At 37.0% G+C, this 22,476-nt stretch overlaps 1 protein-coding gene across 47 annotated transcripts in view; it reads right to left on the bottom strand.

The window, feature by feature from the left end:
* PLCL1 (phospholipase C like 1 (inactive)) overlaps positions 1 to 22,476 on the bottom strand; it is a 958,345-nt gene that overhangs the window by 660,513 nt on the left and 275,356 nt on the right. For all 47 annotated transcript variants that reach the window (XR_014830053.1, XR_014830034.1, XR_014830032.1 and 44 more), the window contains 2 exons: positions 18,714 to 21,188; positions 16,161 to 16,364 (listed from right to left, as the gene is read on the bottom strand). Coding sequence is in view for 12 of the 47 variants with exons in the window: in XM_021075726.2 (XP_020931385.1) it covers positions 16,161 to 16,364; positions 18,714 to 21,188 (2,679 nt within the window). In the remaining 35 variants the exon portion in view is untranslated. The remainder of the gene's footprint in view (positions 1 to 16,160; positions 16,365 to 18,713; positions 21,189 to 22,476) is intronic.

The following is a 22,476-nucleotide window of genomic DNA, read 5'->3' as shown; positions in this document are numbered from 1 at the left end:
CAGCACCAATTGAGTTTTTATAATACAAAGTAATCAGATGTTCTAATTAGTCAAGTAGCAGACAATATGTTTTCATGAAATTCAAGCAAGGGAAACATTCATAAAGAACGAACACCTTCTGTGATTTTACCATGAGCAAAATAGGTAATATACTGCACATTTTTAGAATTGTTTTATTTTTAGTCTAAAAGAATCTTAGCTGTCATGACCACCCTCTTAATTTGTAAAGAAGGAAACTAAGACTTACAGGAGTTAAGGTTTTTGTCCAAAAAATAGAACTAACTAATGACCAAGCTGGAGTTAAAATCCTAGCTTCTTGGCATCCATTAATTTTCATGAAAAAACAGCACCCTCTGATGTTGTCTTGCCTGGTCATGCTCTATGAGAGGGTGCATGCCTTCACACATGCAATCTTTTGAGCCCAATATGTAGCTTTCCAAAGTTACCTTTTCTTTAAAAAACTCCAAAAAAGGAAGAGGATAGGCAATTTCCCTTGATAATATCTTGACTGACATTCATTTCTTTTGGTTTTGCTCTCAGTAGAGAACGTATGATACCATTCTCTGATTAAAATAAAAACAATAAAAGAAAGAAACGCTTTATTGATTTGTGGTCAGTTTTCTTTGCAGTATTTTACAAAATATCTCCTCAGTGAGTACAAAAGGAACATACTTCCTACAACCCAAAATACCACAGCTTCTTTGTGACAACCTGAGAAGGAAGTGTCCTCTTCACCAAGGCTAACCTTGACTTCCAATCTTACTTCTCTCTAGCATTCCTGAATCCGTCTTTTTTCATCCACAATATCAACTTCTCCTTATTTTTTTCCCTTTCGCCATACAAGATCTACCTTAAAATAAGCAAACAAAAACAACAACAAAGTATTCTGTCAGCCTTTGAGTGGTTCTCCTCATCAATCCTTCCTTCAGAAACTAGCCCATGCTCATTGTCTTGATTCTTGTAGGACTCCACTGAGACTCCTGCATCTAACCTTGACCACATCATAAACTACCCCCAAACCAATCCTCAGTCCTCATTCTCACCAGCTCAGCAGTTAACACCCCTATTCATCCCTCCTTCCTGAGTTCCAGAACCCTGGTTCTTTTTCTTGCTCTGCTCCTTCTCTGTCTCCTATACTGCTTCCTGCGCCCTTTAAAAATCCATTCCTGGAGGAATCCTCCAAGCCACCTGGTGTCAGCTCTCCACTCTTTCCCATCACTATTTTCTCTCCTCTTGGTAATTTCATCCATTCCTAAAGCTATAAAATATTATACCCATATAGAGCATTTCAAAGCCAATGTCTGCAACCCTGGCCTCTCACCTATATTCCAGGTTCACACTTCTAATGATCTACAACGGTGGATTCTAAATCAGGGAGGCCTATGCACTCTGGTATGGGGCACGGAGGACACAGGAAAGTCCACCAAAGTGTGAGAAGAAACAATGAGGACTTGTATTCACATTTATTTTATCTGTAAAATTAGAAATGAAATAAACTTCACAGATTGATCCCAGCCCCCTCACCATATGGAGACCATGTGTCCCCGGTATGTCAAGTGAGGTAAGATAAGGAAAGGAGGGGACTCCGCATTGGAGAAAGGGTAGCAGTAACACTCTTACTGACTAGTTTCTTCCAGAAGATTCCTACTTACATATGCCTGTAAAGTGGTAAAGTCAGTACTACAGGGAGCCGAGAAGATACAAGGAGCCGAGGAAGGGAGCTTGCCTGAATGGTGCAATTCCAAGGGCAAGCTCCTAATCAGGAAAAGGGGACCTGTTTGAATGGTGCAATTCCGAGGGCAGGTTCCTAAACAAGGGGATACCTGCCTGTACGGCGCAATTCCAAGGACAGGCCCTAGAAGATAATATGGCTCGCCTGCTAATTTTGGTGGGGAACTGAATTTTCCAGGAAACAATTTCCATTTTGCGTTGCTGAGTGGGGATTGTTCCATGGATGACTTAGTTTTTTTCTGTTATTCACTTGTTGTTCAATTCTTCCTCAGTCTTTCCTGATTATTTGCTTATTATCCTTATTTCCCATTCTTATTTTCCTGTGGTGATTTGTGATTTAACAGAATTACAACAATAATATAATAAGAATTTCATCCTGAAGGACTTTCCCCTATTCAAATCCAACTTAATTAAAAACATAGTGTTTATCTACTAACTAGTTATACAGTAAACTTTAGAGTTAGGATTTTAATGAGGTTTATAAAAGTTAGACATACATTATTCATGATCAAAAGGAACCTAGCTATGAGAGTTGTCCTTGATTTTACAAACTTTTAAGTGATAGCTAACTGAAGTTGATTTTCTCATACTGTCCTCCTGCCATAAAGCTTTGTTTTTTTTTGTTTTTTTTTTTTATTTTCCCGCTGTACAGCAAGGGGGTCAGGTCATCCTTAGATGTATACATTGCAGTTACAGTTTTTTCCCCCACCCTTTCTTCTGTTGCGACATAAAGCTTTGAAGATAAGCACTAATCTAAAAACAAGACTCGTGAATGCCAAATCCTTAGGTCCGTAGATTTTAGGAGGCATAATCTGGGAGTTAACTTTTAGAACTTGACCTTCGGGTGTACTTTTAACATTGTGATGTAATTAAAAACTGTCTTATAAAACAATCATCTATGCCAATAAAGTTTGAGCAGTCCAGCGCCCTGAAAGAAGGGACAAAGAGGCTGTCTCCGTGTGCATTCGCCAACACCATCCATCCCCGACAGGGTGTGCATCCCTGGCTGCTGGAGCTGGACTCCGGCACAGTACGACTCATATTATTTAACTCTAAATAAACCAAATCTCCCCAGTATGGATTCCTGAAAAGGAAATGACGATAGCACAAGCACAAGAAAACAACATGAGGATGGAGAGCAGGCCCTCATCCTGCTCCCACCATGATTTCCTCCTAGCATGTTAAGAAGTGAAAACGATGACAGTCTGATCAGATCTGACATATTCAACCACATTGGGAGAGCAGAAAGATTTTTATTACTCATAAGCCAAACTATTTTAAATCCAATGCTCCTGTCTATTCTTGATATGTTCTGTGTTGTAGGTATCGGTATGCTTGCGTGTTTATATAACTTACGAATGAACAAATTCTCAGAATATTTTTACTGAGGATTTCTGTGCTGGGTCCTCTCTGTCCACCCACATCCACTCTCTCCCCTGCTCTGTGCTGGGGAGGTTGATCTTCATAACCAACAGCAACCAGGCTTCCTTGCCTCTGGTTTCTGTCAGGATCAGGGACAGGAGGAGAGAGGGATTAGGGTAGCTACTCCCCTGATGGCTTCCTCCTGGCTGGCCTCTCTGCAAGGTCTCAGCTCCTGTCAGGTAGGTCCTCTCTCCCAGGTACAGATATTGCTGAGTGCTCCTTGCTCTTGCCCCTTGAGGCCTGGGGGTGATGACATCTCTCCACTGTTGCCAGGGCTGCGGCTCTCCCTCTCCACTATTGCTTCCCTAACTTGCAAATACTTTTATAGTCAATCCTCTCTACTCCTTTAATCATCTTTTTGGTGTGCTATCTGTAGTGAGCCTGAGACAGTGCTCAATCCAAAAGATGGAGATGCCTAGGCCACTAGCTGCCCATAACTGTGCATACTGCCAGCATCCTCTGTCTCACCCAGACACACAGGCTCAAATCTCAGGCCGCCTCTTTGTCCCCACAAAGAGGCCAGTCATGAGCTCTGGCCTTTCCTACCATTTTTAGCCCACCGTTTCATTCTTCACCACAACACTCCTGGTTTAAGCCCTTGTTCCCACTCCCCGGATCATCTATCAAATCCTAATTATCCTTCCAGAGGCAGCTCAATCGTCAGTTTTCTGCTCTCTTTTATCCTCCCTATCTCACTCTCCCCACTCCCATCCCCACCAAAACATGACAAATATCCCATTTTTCTCCAAATTCTCACAAAGCTCCCTTTGAGGCACTTAGAGGTGTTTGAACCCCTGTTCTGCTGCTGGTAGGTTCTGGTTCTTCTCTCCTCACTCCTGCCAAATGCCTCTTCCAAAAATCATCTCCCAAAAGCATAACACTAGTTATTTCCTGGCTTGGTCATTTTCTCCCTTGCCTATTTTTTTTTTTTTTTTCTTTTTATGGCAGTACCTGCGACATATGGAAGTTCCTGGGCCAGGCGTCAAATTGGAACTACGGCTTCTGGCTATGCCACAGCCACAGCAATGCCAGATCCTTAACCCACTGAGTGAGGCCAGGGATTTAACCTATATCCTCATGGGCACGATGTCAGGTTTTTAACCCACTGAGCCACAACTCCCTCCCTTGCCTGTTGAACGGAGATAAATTTTTCTAACCTAGAGTTTGAGTCTTCCCGTTCGCTTTGGCAGGCCTTCCCCTATGGTTTCCCAATTCTCCAGTTAACCTGTGGGAATCAATTCTCCAAAGACACCATACTTGTTTCTCTTCTACACATTTCTTCCTTCTAGGGAAGTCCTCCTAAGCCATCTCCCCTGGTCAAAATCCTACCAGGCCTCAAATCTCACTTCAATGTCCCCCTTTCCAGTGAGGTCTTGATTTCTCCTTCCTTCCCTCCTCACCTCAAATTCCATTTTTTTTAACAAACAAAAATTCTATTTTTTGTCAGTCTACAATATTTACTATTTTCTATCTTAAATTATAATTAATTATTTACCTATATTATCTACCATTCCTCCCTTCCCCAGCAAACTATAATTCCAACATTCACCTTTATATCCCCAGATTCATCTATCCTATTATATAATCACCTTTAGTCCTGATCTTACTTTGTGATACTTATTTCTTCTACATATTGATTACCCACACATGTACACATAATAAAATATTTTACGTATCACTGATCACTTAACCTATCGTTGCCTTTTTTTGAATTCTAATCTCTCTTTTTCTCTAGTTTCCCATTTTTCATAGGTTTCCCATTTTTCTATAAACTTATATGTTCTTAATCTGTCTTCAATTGAGCACTGAAAAACAAACACAGAGCTTTTAATAGGATTATACCTATAGAAAATATAATGCTTAAATATCAGAAAATAAATTTAACTAAAATTCAGGACCAAAATAAATTATTCTTGACCAAAATACACCAAAACAAATAAACAAACAAAACCCTATGATCCCAGTTCTTTTCAAAATCTCCCAAGTAAACATTTGTTAACTCCATAGTGTAAGTCTATTTCTCCTATTGTCTAATAGATCACTTCATAAAGAGATAGTCAAGTGTGACTTAACCTTAAACAGAGAAGAGTACCCCTTTGAGATCTTTAGGGGATATCTAAAAGCTTTTAGTAATAAAAGCCATAACTTTTACTCTAAAAACACCTCATCCTTAATATCCTTAGAACTTAAAATCATTGCTCATAAAAACTTTCTTTTTAATGGTCACACCAACAGCATATGGAAGTTCACTGGCCAGAGATTGAATCCCACCCACAGTTGCAGCAACACTGGATCTTTTAACCCACTGTGCCAGGCAGAGGATCAAACCCATGCCTCTACAGTGACTGGAGCTGCTGCAGTCAGATTCTTAAGCCCCTGCATCATAGTGGGAACTCCATATAAACTTTTCTCATAAAAGCATTTGATCTTCTTTCCCATAACAGCTTCCACTGTATTTAAATGAATAATTTTATTCTATTTTCTGCAGTCAAATTTCAATTAGTAGTAGTTGTAGAGAAAACAAATAAGATAGATGGCTGAAATGTACCAACAATTCCAAACCACATTTAAATCAACAATTTCAACCTTTCCTCCCACAGCTAAGTAATTTATCTACATTGTTAGGAAGGAAAAATGGTTGATTTGAGTTTCATCTCCTTTTTAGGTCTCTACAGACCCTGACAGAAATGAAATATAAAGTGCCAAGGCCAAAGAGAGAAGGTGAGAAGCATGTCCTCAGATAATCCCCCAGCAAAGGAGTCCGTACAGTGAGCCAGCCAAGGCTGAATTGACTCAGTAGATATAATCTGGCAGTAGCCTGATTTACATATCTGATGTCTCAGCCTGAGCTCCCAGTTGCCTTCGCTGTTGCAGTCATACAAAGAGCTTTTCTGTCACGTGAATATCTCCTAATGGATCTTATTTCCTTCCCACAGGTTTTAATCAAAAAGAATAGAGGACTTATCCAGATAAAGTCTGGCATGACTTTAAGCATTAGATGTGTCCTGAACAGGGGTGTGTAAAGTTGTCAGTTAAGATCAAAATCATTTATTTAAAACAAAACTTTACTCAAAGATGGAATACATTGCCTAACCTGTATGGGAAAAAAAAAATCTTCCCCGCTCAACAGGGAATTTGACTAATTGCCTACGATCATTGCAGAGTCAACATAAGTACTTAATGGTACTGAAAAGATGAGATTTCATCATATCATGACTCATAAACCCTCCATTGATTCTAATTTTCTCCTGAATTTTATCTGAACTCTTGGAACCAAAGAACTTTATATCTAGAAGTCACCTTAAGGACCATCTATTATGGACGATCCATTTTACAGATGAAAAAACTCAGCCCCAAACTGACTTGCCTTCAGCCACATGGCTATTTAAAGAAATAGTTTAGACTAAATTCAGGCATTCTTGAGGAGCAGATCTTATAAACCATTCTGCAATGCTAATATTATATTAAAGTGCAGAATTCCTATTGCAAATGCAAGTTGGTGATAAACATTTTACAAATTAGAAGTCACCGAGTGAAGCATCATGAAAACATATTTTTGTCATTTCTTCCCCCTCTAGGTCTAATTTGCAACACACATCAACCAATACAGGTATTCTTCCAATGAAACCTAGTAAGAAATGTACTTACTTGTGTCCACTGTTTTTTCAGGAAGGAGTTATTAAATTTAGAAGATCAATCACAAGAATATGTGGGTCAATAAAAAAAACCAGTCTACTTCAAATCTATTTAGTTTCCTCCCCTAAAGAAGACTGAAATAATTAATCTCCTACCTTCCATCTAATCAAAAAATTGGGTTTTAGTTCTTAGTTCTATAGTGGCTCAACTGTTCAGATTGTTTAAAATAAGACTTGAATTCTATTAAATTTGGTACATTTGAATATCTGATTATTGTTACAAATATATTTGCTAACTAGAATGTAGATAATTTCCTCAAATTTTTAGTTTACTTAAATATTTTAAGACAGATGGATAAAAAGCATTGTTGATAAATAGACATCTTTTGGTTTTAAGTAAAGTCAATCCTATAAACTGCTAATTTTAACTTGAATATTCAGAAATGCAAAGCAAACTCTGAGGATGCATGTACAATAATTCACAAAGAAGCCCCCCCACCAATTGTTGCTTATTGATGCATCTCTGATATCCAGTGTCCTTGGAACCCCTGTACCAAGTGGAAATGCTCCCAACCCTTAAGATGCTGACAGTTTCCCCAATTATACAGAAAAGATAACAGAAGACATTGCCACACCCAAGAGTAAAGTATAAAAAACATTTCAATGCATTAACGCATCTTTTTTTTTTTTTTTTTTTCATTTTAGGGCAGCACTCATGGCACATGGAGGTTCCCAGGTTAGGGGTTGAATCCAAGCTGTACCTTCTGGCCTATGCCACAGCCACAGCAACTCAGGATCCGAGCCGCATCTGCGACCTACACCACAGCTCACAGTAATGCCAGATCCTTAACCCACTGAGCAAAAACAGGGATCAAACCTGCAACCTCATGGTTCCTAGTCAGATTTGTTTCCACTGCGCTACAACAAGAACTTCCTTTTTTTTGGTTTGTTTTCTAATGCATTTTATTTGCAAATAATCTGCTCTGGTTGAAAACATGCCAGTGAGCTGTTCCTTTTTTTCTGGATTCCATTATTATACAATGCAACATACTTTCAAAAGGCAAACTAATATGAAGTTCTACACAAATTTCACAATGAGAGTGATCAAAGGAGAGTCTTCTTGACTTTTCCAATTTCAATTTAAATTGCTTTCAACAAGTAAAACTACATTGGGGGGACTGTTGACAAACCTACAACTTTTTCCTATTCTGAGGCTCAGTGTATATTGGTAATAACACTGACAGAAGAGAATGTATTTGATCCAACCCATTATGTTTGGCTTAACTATGATATTGGCTAGTGTAAAGATTCCATTGCAAGAGTGATTAAAAATAGCAATGAGCTCTTTTGCTAGATTCCCAGTCATGCTAACACGATCAACTGCTCTCCAAATCACACAACTAAGTAAAGGATTAAATAACTCTTGACTCGTGTTCTCTAGATTGCTTTGATTTTATGTTCAGAAAATCTGTAGCTCTTAACCATAGTAAAGTTTTAACTTCTATGTTAATGTTAAACAGTTCAGCACAGAAGTCACCTTTGAAGAGTGCTTTGGGTTTATTTTTCACAGTTGCAAGCCCTTGTAACTATTCCACTTCTGGTTGCTATATTTAAAACACTAACTACTCAAAAGTGCTCACATTAATTTCAACACTTAAAAGGACCAAAATATGTTAGGCAATACTTCTTGACTATACAAGAAAAATCAGACAGGTGAGAATAGAAAAGTAAAAATTCAGGTATCTGAGGAAAAAATATGTAGATGTTCACCAATATTTTTCTCTCAAAACTATTTGCAAATAAAATTCTGCTGAGCATGGGGTGAGAGTCGGGGAGGGATTATATTACAAGTCTGTGAAAAGTCCATCATAAGGACTCAAGAGCCTAAGACCATCCAGCTTGGGACAAAAAACATCATCTTGTTCACTATCTGGACATTGTGTGTCTCTGCTCCTTCCACTTTTTAAATATAAATCTTGCTTTCCTATCAGGATTTCCCATTCCCCAAAGGCAGAAATTTTGCTTCATACCATTTCTTTCCCCCCAGAAACTTGCATAGTAACAGGTATCCAAAATGTGTTTGATAAGTTGACTAATCAAAATCCTAAAGACGCAGACAAAATGGTACATCAAAACAGAAAGGGTTGTGTTACAGATGGCAAATATAAATGTTCCCACCTCGATTTTACTTACATTTCTCTTGAGTCAAAGATCTGTCATGCTTTATACTAATGGCTATTTGTGCTGATACTTGTCTCTGTTTATTCGTCTCTGTACTGTGCAGAACCCACTAAAGTTCTTTACAGTTGGTATGCGTTGAATGTCGTAAACAAAGTCAATAAATGAATATTTTCTTAAAGTTTATTTTGCAAGAGGTTAGGACAAAGGGCTGGATTTCGATTGCTGGAGAGGGAATTATGGCTAGGAAGTCATTCAGGTGGTGTAGAATAGAAATACAAATGATGGAGAATGAAAAGTAGGTGGCAAATAAATCAGCTTGATAGGAGAGGGTTCAAATAGAAAGAAATGGGAGATGACGGTGGCAAAACAGACAGCACTGGTGGGGAAGGCTTTGCAAGGCTAGTTAAATACAAAAAAAAAAAAAAATAGAATTTGAGGATGATTATTCCCATTGTTGAGTTAGAAACAGGTAGTGACTAGATGGGGCACTAGTCAGCCTACTGAAAAATTCAGGTGGGAGAAGAAGAGAGCCTGTTGAAAACCTTGGCTACGTCAATGTAAGGAAATGGATACACATGAGGAAAGAAGCAATAGATCTCATTGATATTGAACTATAAATTTAAAAAGACCTTATTAATTAGAGTTAATATGGAGAGGGAGAAAGAGCACTTGAAAATCACTTGGAGGAACTGAGGACCATTGTCTTGGTTGTTATCTTTTGCAGTGGTCAGAAAAGGATGAATGGATACCTAGGGAATTAAAATATGAATGGTTTTTGACCTATTAAATTTCTATTGTTTGTTCTTGAGATACCAACATGATGTACTGCAATCAAATGTAGAAATGTGACTAAAGTAAAATTTTAAGGCTGATGCTGGAGGTGGGTTTTGAAAATAATGTAAAATGCATACACATAAAAATACCACTGTAGAAGGAAAAAATTCAAACTTTTTCAAACAGATTTTGATAATGTTCTGATGCAATTGCAAAGTATTTTCCAATGTCATCACCCACTATTACAACCTCGTGTTAAATGATGAGGAACATAAGTAGATTAACAATCATAGACTCACAGGCCTGGTTTAGACCTTACGAGGCTGCCTGCCTTGACCGTAAGCTACTGGAGCACAGGGGCTACTGCAGCATAACACAGGGCCTTGCACATGGGAGGAATTTACAAATCAAAATAAAATTAAACATCTCCATTCCTGGCTCTAACACTAGGCAACTCTTTTAGTAACTAATTTTTATTTTTAACAACCCAAAGATTAAGATTCATCCTAAGCAAAAAAGAAAGAAAACCTTACTTCTTATTTGTGAAACATAATTAGACCACCTTAACAGCCTTAAATGACTTAGCAGTGATTCAACTGTATTAACTATGTTACTGCATATTTCCTTAGAGAAAGTGAAAATCCACAGTGGGGAAGTGATGTTTCCTCTTTCAGAGACCAGAGGGACCCCCCCCCCCTCAAATCACAATACAGTAAAGGGATAAGTCACTTAGAAATGGCATTCTGACTTTAAATTAAGGTTTGGGGAGTCTCTGAAAAACTATCCTAATGACCTCAGAGCCACCAGAATGGCAGTGCAGCAAAGGAGTCCGACACCACAGCGCCCCTCTGTGTGTCTTTCATTTGGAAAGGAGGCAGCAAATCTACCTTCACTGTTTAGGGTCTGTTCTACTCACCTGAGGTTTTTGGTTTCAGTGGGGGTTTTTTGGGGGGGGAGATTGGGTTTTTTTGGTTGTGCCTAAGGCATGGAAAAGTTCCCGGTCCAAGGATCAAGCCCTGGCCACTGCAGTGATAATGCCAGATCCTTAACCCACCGTGCTAAAAATGAACTCCATGAGTTATTGATTAATAATGTTCTCAGTTCGCTTTAGTTCTTTTCAGAAGCTGTCACATCCCTCTGGCTGTGACATATGTTTTAATATCAGGAAAGTCACCTCTGCTTCCATTGCCCTAGATATCAGCCAGGCATTTATACAGCTACATTCCTATTCACAGCTTTGAGGGAGACTGTAAACAAGGCTGTTCTTAAGTAAAATTACAATTATTTAAACAACCCCACCCCCACCTTACCCAGACTTTGGAGACACTCGGTCATTAGGATGGCTTCCTCTCCCCAGGTAAAAACTTGCCATCCAAAGGTACAAATTACTGAGAACCAAATGTGTTCTTATTCACTGAGGGGTTTTTTTTTTTTTTTTTTTTTTAGTTTTTTGTTTGTTTGTTTGCATTTTTAAAAAGATAAAATGTCTTACCCTAAGGAATTGATTGCAGTTTTGAAATTTCAAGTACCAGTGAGCAGACAGAAGTCATATGTCTTAAACAAGATATGGAATGGAGGTGGAGCAGTGTGTTCTGAAAGTATGCCATGTAAATAAACCCACTCTATTATGGATATATTTGGCTTTTGATTCCTTGATACCAACACAGATGCTACAACAGAATTTTAATTGCAATATTAATATTAAAATGGCTTTTAAGACTAAATTTCTAAAACCTTCAAGAGGAAATATTTCCAAATATTAAATTAGCTAGTGTTTAGTAAGGAATAGGGGCGTCTCAGGTCACTAGTGAAAAGCTAAATTTAGAAGAAAAAAAAAAAAAAACCCATGCTGTTGAACTTAGGGTCAATGTCTTCTAGAATTTTTTTGTTTTATTTCCTGATGATAAATAGTAGAGTTTGATGTACTCAGGTTTGTTTTCAATAAATGTGGGTTACCAGCTTGCCTCATTTGTTTCTTTTGACACTGAAATAAGCCAAACATTTGTTTCTGTTCAGAAATGATTTCAGGTCTTTTCTTTTCTTTTTTTTTGTCTTTTTGGCTGTACCCATGGCATGCGGAAGTTCCCAAGCCAGGGATCAAACCCAAGCCGCAGCAGCAACCTGAGCCATTGCAATGACAATGGCAGATACTTAACCTGCTGAGCCACCTGGGATCTCCAGGGTTTTTTTATTCTAAACATAATCTGTAACTTTTTTAACTGGTTACAGCATTTCCTCTTGGATGGCACTATACAGTTTATTACCAATTTCTGAGAAATCCAAACCTTTAAGTAACTTGAGTTGAATCTGAACATGCAAACTATTCATTTTGGAATAACTGCCCCCTCCTGCCACCACCACAGAGCAATTAACCCTGGATCTGGCTTTTGCCTTAGTCACCCAAGTAAGTTTTTATTAATAGTCTATGTGGATTTTTTTGGCTTTATTTTTAGAAGTTTTAGGTTTACATAAAGATTAAGCAGAAAGCACAGAGAGTTCCCACATACCTTTTTACCCCCTCTTCACCCCCAGTTTTCTTCACTATTAACATCTTGCATTCGTGTGGTACATTTACTACAATTGATGAACCAATATTGATACTTCATTATTAGCTAAAATCCATAGTTTTCATTAGGAATTGTACATTCATTTGAATTGTACATTCTCTGGGTTTTGACTAATGCATAAGGGCGTTTATCCATTATTACACTGTTATGCAGAAAATTCACTGCCCTAAAAATGCCCAGCGCTCCACCTCTTCATCCCTCCCCGCCATCCCACCCCCAGCCCTTTGGCAACTACTGATCTTTTTCCTGTCTCCATACTTTTGCCTTAGTCTATAGGCTTCTTCTTGTATGTATAAGACAGAGAACAAAGATAGTATGAACTGCACTCTTTTCACCAACAATGGATGAATCTATTTACATTTTATTCAACTAACATTAATTGATAACACACTATGGCCAGCAGTGTTTAGGTGCTAGAGTTAACAATACTAAGCAAGGCAGACAGGATTTTTGCCTTCATGGAGTATACATTCAAATTGAGGATAAAGGAAAAGGACAGAAATAAAACCAAAAGTCAAGCAAAATATTTTTTCAATACTGCCAAGAAAGATGGTAGAAATCAAACAGGGTTATGGGATAGAGTGACAGTTAGAGACAGTGGGTTAAGGAAGGCTTCTCTGAGGATACAACATTTGAGCTTAGAATTAAGAGATAAGAAGCAACTTGCCATGCAAGAGAAGAACATTCCAGGCAGAGAACTACAAGTAAAATGGCCTGGAGATGTGAACAAGTGGAGTCTGACTGAAGAAAGAAAGCCCACGTGGCTGGGTGGAGTGAGCAAAAAAGAATGTATGGAGGTGAGGGTGGAACAAGCAGGTGAGATAGGTAGGCAAGGCCAGATCATAAATGGCCTCGTAAACCACAGTAAGGAGTTTCCGTTTTAGTGTAATGGGAAATCACTGGAGGCAGGAAAGCAATGTGATCTGATTTACATTTTTAAATGATCATTCTGGACCTGGCGAGAACTTAAAGGATCTCTTTAAAATAAATGTTAACACTAATACATCAAGAGTACTAAAGATGCCAACAAATACAATGCAAGTCCTAGAGTAAAAACGGTGTTTCAGGATCATCATGGCATATACCTGGCTCCTATCCACAGCACACCCTAAAAGAAATAACCAACAGAGACATCAACAGGATTTTTTGATCATGTCTATAGTCTGCCAAGCTTACCATTTGGTATCAGGATAGTTATACTCAATTCGCTACCAAAATGCAAAACTATTTCCATAGGGAAATATAAATGAATACACCATTACAAGTATTTCTGCCTTTCAATGTACCCTTTTCTTTTAAGCTTTGGAAAACCATGATATGCCTGCAATTAGAAATTGCATTTTAATTTTAAAAATACAAGGGAGAAAAAGCTGATGTTCAGATTGGCTCCAGCAGATGTGGTTCCAACACCATGGGACACCTGGGGATGTGAAATGGAAATTGGCCAACCACAGTCCAGGTGATTTTCCGCTTATTACAGGCCCAGACTCAGGGAATCAGGCTCCCCTCTCAGTGAGTGATTTTTCTTTCTTAGCTTAAGATGGAATTGGAGCAATAAGTGATTTCCACTGTCTGTATCTATGGCAACAGGTACCCTAATTTCACCTTTTACATGGCAACTATACCTATTCACTGAATAGCTTTCAGTCCTTACTATTATGACGAAAAAAACATAATTTCATGAAAAATGAGATTTAGGTAATGAGCAAATTTCTCTGCCAGAAACCATGAAGCACAGTTTGTAAAATGTATGATCATTCAGAAGCAGAATACACTCTGGGGCTTTTCTTCCTTTACAAGTGTAGGATGTTTACTCCCCCCCACCCCCCATGTCCCTTTTATAGTTGCTTCTAATTAAAAAAAATATATTATTTTCTTCCTTAACACTTATTTTTATTCAATTATGAAAATAAGGTTTATTGTAAAAAGCTCGGCAAGTACAGAAAACTATAGAAAAGCATACAAAATAAAATTCACTCAGTTAAAAATAATTACTATTACTATCTTGCTAGCACTTTAGATCTATACATATATAGATACAATTTAAACACTATAGTGTATTTTTTTTTGTAATCAGTCTTTTTCACAAAACATAAGTTCTCCACATTAAATATTCTCCTAATTCACAATTTAATGGTTTCAAAGGAGTCCATAATAATGGCTTACTATATTTTATTTAACTTTCTATGTTGACATTATTAACCATAAATGTTTATGTACATATAAAGGCTTAGAATAAGTCCCTGGAAAGGAAACATATGGATCAAATGGGAAAAACATTTTCAATTATACTGACAAATTTTCCCTCCCAAACTGTATTAATTTATTTTCCCACTAGAGGTAGATGGATGAGAGTGTCCAATTCCTTAAATTCTTTATCAGAAGTACTGTTTATTCATTTTTTTATTTTTTGGCTGTTCCCACAGCATGTGAAAGTTCCAAGGTCAGGGATCGAACCCGTGCCACAGGAGCAACCCAAGCCACTGCAGTGACAATGCCAGATGGTTCCTTAACCCACTGTACCACAAAAGTCCACCAGAGGTAGTTTTGTTTTTTGGGGTTTTTTTGGTTTGTTTTTTTTTAAAGCCAATTTGACAGAGCAGGGACCTATCTCACCACACTTCTTTAATATCTTTAATTAAAAACTTATTTTAAGGTTTTTACATTTTCATTATTTTTTGGGGGGAGGAAATACATAAATTGCCTGTTTGCCTCTGAAACAAAAACTATTTATTGTCACCTAATATCCATTTTCCCTTTATTTCTTAGTAATGGAAGAGATGACTTTTAGTTGGGCACATAGCCCCTTAAAACAAAGATATTTCTCATTTTTGTATGCAACTAAGTGTGTCTGTGTCAACCGGGGTTGATAAAATATAAGCAAATATGCTCTATGATTTTTCAGAGAAGTGTCCTTAAAGGGAGAAGATAATGCCCTCTTTTTCTTCTTCATCAATCCTGATGGTTGGAATGTAGATATTATGGTTGGAGCTTCAGCAGCCATTCTGGACCATGAGGATTGTCTAGCAATGGTAGGGCAGAAAGCTAGAGGGAGCCTAAGTTCCGAAGAATTTTATGGAAGTGCCAACCTACACTGGTCTCCAGATTTTTATGTGAGAAAATAATACTCCAGATTTTTAAATGAGAAAATAAAACTTTGTATTTTCAAGCTATGATTGGTTTGCAGTTTTAGTTTCATAGAAGTTTTTAGAAGCTGAACTTAATCCTGACTAATGTAATTTTTTTTCTTGTAGGTTTTTCTTGATTTTAAGTGTTCTTTCTATTTTAAGGTTATTTAAACTTGATCTGGCATACATGTCACAAATTTTCCCAGTTTTTCATTTGGTCCTGAATTTTTTTGATAGAATTAGGATATGCAAAAATATACTTATTCTGAAATTTATTTGCTACCTAAACTCTGTTATATATTCAGAAAAATCAGATAACAGTATTAGTTTAGAAATATAAATTCTAGATAAATATTTTGTCACAACTGTCATAAGGCATAATTTTACTTCATATAGGTATGCAATTAAATGGTTATATTGCAGGTTGAAGTCATTTGTATGATGAGAAATTACGTATTCTTTTGAGGACTTAATAATTCATCCTTTACTAAAGCAGAGATTTTCCATTTTTAATCTATGAAGCCCTGGGTTCAAAGCAATGCTTCAGAGGTCTCCACTAGGGCTTATGTAGAGCCAAGTGGGCCAGCTCTTCCTGTCACCCCAGTTAAGGTTTTAAAGGCAGTCATTCTATGTTATTCACTAGAGTTCCACAAAAGAGCCCCTGCCATTGCCATATGACTTCCTTCTCACACAGATAAGAAATGAGAGTAATAATTTCCTACCAGATCATAAGCAGCCAGCATCTTTTTCTGCACATCTGGAATTGTCCCCAGAGGCTCTAGATAAGGAAAGTTGTCTTTCATCACAAGAGAGACTGAGGGAGTATTATCACTGGTGATGAGCCGAGTGGACAAGGTCAACAGGCACTGCTTCAGACTGGCAATTGGAGGAAGTCCACATAGTTCCTTAATAGACACTATGGCATTCTGTGGGGAAGAAAACATGGAATTACACTTCTGACCACATGACATATCACCTCTAACACTTCTAGGTTTACACAAAAGTATATTCATTCAAAGTATACCCTTAAATACAAATGTAATTTGAAGCAAACTGGATTATAACCAACCAAAAATGCTATAATGCGCATGGAGATAACACACAGAGCCAGTTCACAATGACACTTTCTCAACTTTTAGCAACTGCCACAAATAGGCCACAAAGCAGAGCACATTATGACCCCAGGCTACACAGTGCTTTTCAAAGCTGGGCTTTGGAATATTCTGGAATATGTGAAATATTCTGGATGATACACATAAATTTACATTGGCTGATCATGGATATATTTTTAAGTTTGTATCCCAATGATCATAAAAACATGTCAGTGGTTGTACACTGCAGTGCATCTCCTTTGAGCTTTTCCCTCAAGGTAGCAGGCTGCTGTTACCCATTACCCTCCTTTGACATAACCATCAATGATATTCTTTGTCATCCCATCAGAAATGCACCTGATAGATATATATAATAAGGCACATTTCATGTAGAGCTTCATTTGTCCCTGTGATAGTCATTTAAAAAATTCATTTGAAATAGGAATTTTGCCTGTTTAACAGTGAATAATACCTAACCTAATGTGTCCCATGAATTTAGTGACAATGATTATATTATTCATTTTTCTACTAATTAGGCTCCAAATAATTCTTAACCAAAAAGATCTTTATGTTGATAAGACAAATTATCAGTACTAACTGGAAAAACTTTAACCATAGCCAACTCTCCTTAATATGTATTTTATACACATAATACATGCAAAGGATATATTTCAAGAATTACAAAGGACTACATATAAAATCTACTTCTAATATATATATATATATATTAGTTAGTTATGGAAATACAACTAATCCAACATAGGAATTTTTAATAGTTGTAGAATTATGTCAGAAAAAGTCAGGTAGATAATGCTAATATTTGGAGCCCAATTTTAAAACAGTAGCTAAGGCAACCCATTTCAAATTATATGTTTACAATCTAAGTATTTGTATGTGGCTTGTGTAACAGTATTTTCTACCATTTTGATTATTTAATATTGGTTTTAAGCCTATCCCAGAATTTTTCTGTAAAATAATGTAAAAATAAAATTTTTATTAAGTCATGGTTTGGTTTCAGAATCACACAACTAAGCACCATGCACAATCACTGGGTTTTGGTGGTAGATAATTCTGGATTTAAAGCTCCACATTCCAATTTATTAAATGCAATATTTGGGAAATTATTTAACCCCTTTAAACTTGTTGTCTATTTTGAATGTACAGATTTTTGGTGAAGGTTACGATAAATATGTAAGTTAAAGGAGCAAATAAAATGCATTGAAAAATATTCCTCTCCTGTTTTGCTCTTGTACATACAGTGCTGCTGCTTCTTCCTTATACATTTCAGGAACTAAGTAAGCATTTGTTGTTTGATTATATCTCAGTAACATAGGCCTAGAATAAGCAGATTAAATAGTACTGAAGAAAAAGGTTTGCAGCCATCTCTGATTACAAGCATTAAAGAAAGCAAGGAAAATGATATTGAATTCCTACATCAAGGCTGGATAATTCATAGGTACTCTCATTTAATTCTCAAAATACTGTGATGTAATTTTTTTTTTACCTTAAGAGGAGAAAACTGAAATAATTTGCTCAAGATCATACAAGGATAGAGTTTAATCCAGAATCCATGTCCTTTCAATTAAAGCACATTTCTAAGAGAAGACTAAATAGTTTTCAACAACTTCAAGGGCTAATTTTGTTTATTAGTTTTGTTTCTTCTTGTGGGGAGTAATTTATTATTGTTATACATTCAAGCAACTAAAAAGTAATCTAATAGGCATTACATTTGTTTTATACGACTTCAAATACCCTTATCTATACAATTTTACATATATAATTATAATTAGTGTGCATGTGTTTGTAGATATAAAATTTTGTATATTATAGGCACACATAATATTTTATATTCTATTTCTTCCATATGGTTTCATATACACATTCCCATATATCAATTTGGTAGGTACTAGAGATATTTAATGGATATATAAAGCATTCTGCTACATTGATATTACATTAAATGACAGTTCAGGTCAGATTCAACATGGCACTTACAATTAGAAACATAAAATACATCTGTTTCGTCACAGGCAATATTGAACTTAAATCAGCTATACACAGGGTTTACACATCCTCTCTGATAATTTTTTAAAGAATCAGATCATTAGTAAAACACAACATTCGCTGGTGAGAGAGGGATTGAAAAAGTAGGGGTAGGAGAGAACAGTATAAGATTTTTCCTACCTGCATATTTTCTCTCATATCTATGGCTTCTCGTAAGGGATGAACTGCTACCTTAAAGATGTCATCTATAGTTTTAAGACCAATATTCCTGAGCATGGTATATTCCCGAACTTTCTTCCCCATTCTCACTGATAGGCTGCGCTTCTGTGGCTTGCCTCCTCCACTTCTATTAGTTATTGCTATGTGGACAAAAAGAGTTACGTGCTCCATGATGTCGCCCACAAAGGAGCGGAGGGGAACATGCCGATATCCAGGCTGCAAACATTCAAACGGAATTGTATATTGCCCTATAAACTCATCCCCAATGTAGTCGTCATCTAGAATGACAAAACGGATCATGGCCAGCTCAGGGAGGTTCACTTGAAACTCAAATGTCTCATCAAAAATAGGATTATCACTATTTTGTTGTACAGTTTTAGTTCTTTGCTCTGAACAGTCTGCTGGAATTCCATGTATCTCTATACACACATAGGGATCTATGACATCCCCCTTGGCACAAGCTCCCTTGGGCTTTGGGAAGTTCTGACCACTGATGATCTTAATATGAAGAACTAGAGGAGAGACCCCGGGTACAATGCCCTTTGTATTTGCACTGAAGTAAGAAACCTCATCTCGCATGATGGACGGCCTTAGAACATAACCACATCCTCCATTCTGAAGAAACCAGCCTGTGTGAAGGTCCATCATTGGACCTGGAGTCTGAAAATTCATTGCCACAATCTGACAACCACAATTCCAGAAGTCCTGTGGATTCAAGTTACTGGAATCGATTCTCATGGCGCTGGGATAGATTCGTGATAAGAACTTCTTATTATAATTTACAAAATCCTCTGGGTATTCGTTTGCAATTCGGCTGGCCTCTGTTTCACTAAATGAACAAATTTCCCAGTAGTTTTGGCTTTTCATAGATAATTCGAAATCCCTGTACTGAACAGATTTACAGATAGACACCAAGTCAGAGAGCTCCCTACACAGCCAGATTTGCTTCTGCTCACCATTGTAATCTACTGACATCCTTCGAGACATTTCAGCTTCTTCATCTTCGTCTGTAACTTCTCCTTCCAAAACATCTCGATCAGAAGGCAATTTCTTTCCTTTTACAATGATCATTCTTTTCAATTTTTCTGGGGATGGGAGGTAGGATTCTGATGGCAAAGGTGCTTCTGTATACAGTTTACTGCCAAAGACCTTTTTCATCTGTTGAACCATTACCTTCTGCTGTGGCAGGGAGCAGTGATTCCCCAAGCAAAGAATGAGTGGGTATTCAGAAGCCACAAAGGCAAATTTATTTATCACCTCGATGACACTTCGAAAGGAAAGGTGTGTTGTCATGTTGTTTCGATTACAAAGGATTGGTTCATTGTCTGAACCATCACTTACATCAAGTTCAATGCTTCGACAGCCCATTTTCAAAGCTCTAACATACCCGTTAATATCAGCCGGCCCCCTGAACTGGTCTTCTATGAGATAGGTGTTGTGAGAGGCATTGATGTAGTAGTGAGATAATGGCTGGGTCATATCTTGGGCAACCTTTTTTTGCTCGGGATCAAAAATGTCACATTCTGGTGACAACAAATACTGAGTAAAGCCATCAATTGCAAGAAACCCTTTCTGACGCCCCTCTTCAGAAAGTTCATATCTCCGAATAATGTCCAAGCACATGTCCTCGGTGATATGGGTGACTCCTTGCTCAGCTTCTAAAAAGAGCATAAGATCATTGGCATCCAAGTACTCTTTGTTTTTAGATATCTGTACAAGTAAGAAATACACTTCTGGCCTGGTGCAAAGTTCACAAAAAGCTTCACAAAATTCCTCTTCTGTCACTCGGGTGGTCAGTTTTTCTTTGCTTTTCTGGATTTCTTTAAACTTTAACCTGATCTTGGATTCCTTCAGGGTAGGATTGAGTTGTTTTATTAACTCTACAGAGGTGTCTTCCAGCATAATCCCATTGCCATCGACATCTGCTGCTTCAAACACCGTTTTCAACCACATGAACCTTGGTGTGTTCTGGTTGTCCTCCATAAAATCAAGGGGTTGCTTACTTCGAGAAACCAGATACCGTAACCCTGACACCCAGATGTTTGCTACATCTGCTGAATTGGCAACTAGGTCCAGAGATTCGTAGTTTTCCCCATGGAGTATGGAAAAGGCACAGTCCTCACATATCTGGTCTGCAAGGCCATTGTTTCTAAATGTTTCCGTGTTCTTGCCCAGTCGGATCTCTTTTATGGCAGAAATATCAAGCTTAGCTTTCTCAAGGTCTTTTTTGGAAGGTTCCCAGCGAAGAGCTTGGAGGTCTGTGTCCAGGGTGAAAAAGCGGTTGTAAATGCGAGAATTTGGCCGTACTTTCTTCAGTTCACAGCCAGCTTGCATGAAGCTGATGCAGTCGCTCGCGCTGCTAATTTTCTTTTCCGATGGCATGCTGCTGAAAGACACAGTTTTCTTTCTTCCACCACATTTTTGATTTGCAGGATCCTATAAAGCAATTTGAAAATAAAGAGTCAATTTCTTTTAGAAAATAGACAAACTCAGTACTATTCTCTGAACTCCTCAGACTCCATTCAGATATTATGATCATTTGGATAGGAGCTAGCATAAAATTTACCTTTTCACTGTATCAAAAAGAGAAATTGATAAGAAAATTGATATTAGGTTGAGGAAAAACTTATTTTTTCAACACCTATGAATTATTTGAAATAAAATCAAGTATTAACTACAAATCACTCTTACTTGTTCATTAAAGTAGATTTCCTAAGAACCACTACCTATTGAGACTTCGACAAACTTGCTCAAGTCCCTATAGCTATATGAAAGAAAGCAAGCTAGATTTCTTTTAAAAGCTTTCCTCATTTATACTTTGCAACAATTTAATTTTTATACTTTAAACTCTTTCAAAAAAAAGATTTTTACTTTAGCATACATTACATCAAAAAAGGCTTACAATATAGCTTAATTAAAAAATCATTTTTCCCCCTCAAATTGTTTTTAAAAATAAAGGCATCTTGAAAGTCAGATTGGGATCTAACAATGGACAAATGACTCTCACTTGAAAATTTTTCAGACTGAGGTAAAAATTTATATGAACATTGTAATACAGTTGCTATATGATCTAGCAATCCCACTCCTGGGTGTATATCTGGAGAAAATTCTATTCTGAAAAGATATATGCACCCCAGTGTTCATAACAGCACTATTTACAATTGCCAAGGTATAGAAGCAACCTAAAAGTCCATCGACAGAAGAATGAATAAAGAAGATGTGGTACATATACACAATGGAATATTACTCAGCCATAGAAAAGAATGAAATAATGCCATTTGCAGAAACCTGGATTGAATTAGAGATTATCACACTAACTGAAGTAAGTCAGAAAGAGAAAGACAAATAACATAAAATATCATTTATATGTGAGTTCAGTTATTCTTTTTATTATGCTATATAAAATATTTAATGGTATATAAGGCTTTCTTCTTTATAAATTTTAGTTGCATAATATACACAATTTTAATATAATGCTAAATTTTAAAGAAAAATTGAAATGTAATAGATAATACTAAATAGTAAAGATGAAAGCCATACAAAATGGGATAAAGTATAGAATAAATTTCCTATTTGTCTCAGCATATTTTCCATTCCACTTCTCCAGAGGGAGTCACTTAATTTGTTTCTTAAGATCCATGATATAATAATCTTTGAGAATGTAATTGTGTTTAAATATATGTATTTTATTCTGTAAAAAAAATTAAAATAAAATCTCAAAAAA

This window comes from Sus scrofa, chromosome 15 (genome assembly GCF_054392235.1).
Source record: "Sus scrofa isolate SSC_HxYL_T2T_F1_AM1 chromosome 15, Sscrofa_HxYL_maternal_Yorkshire_Landrace_v2.0, whole genome shotgun sequence".
NCBI classification, from domain to species: Eukaryota; Metazoa; Chordata; class Mammalia; order Artiodactyla; family Suidae; genus Sus; species Sus scrofa.
The sequence above is the reverse complement of the archived record's forward strand: the minus strand, read 5'-3'. Positions and strand labels throughout refer to the sequence as shown.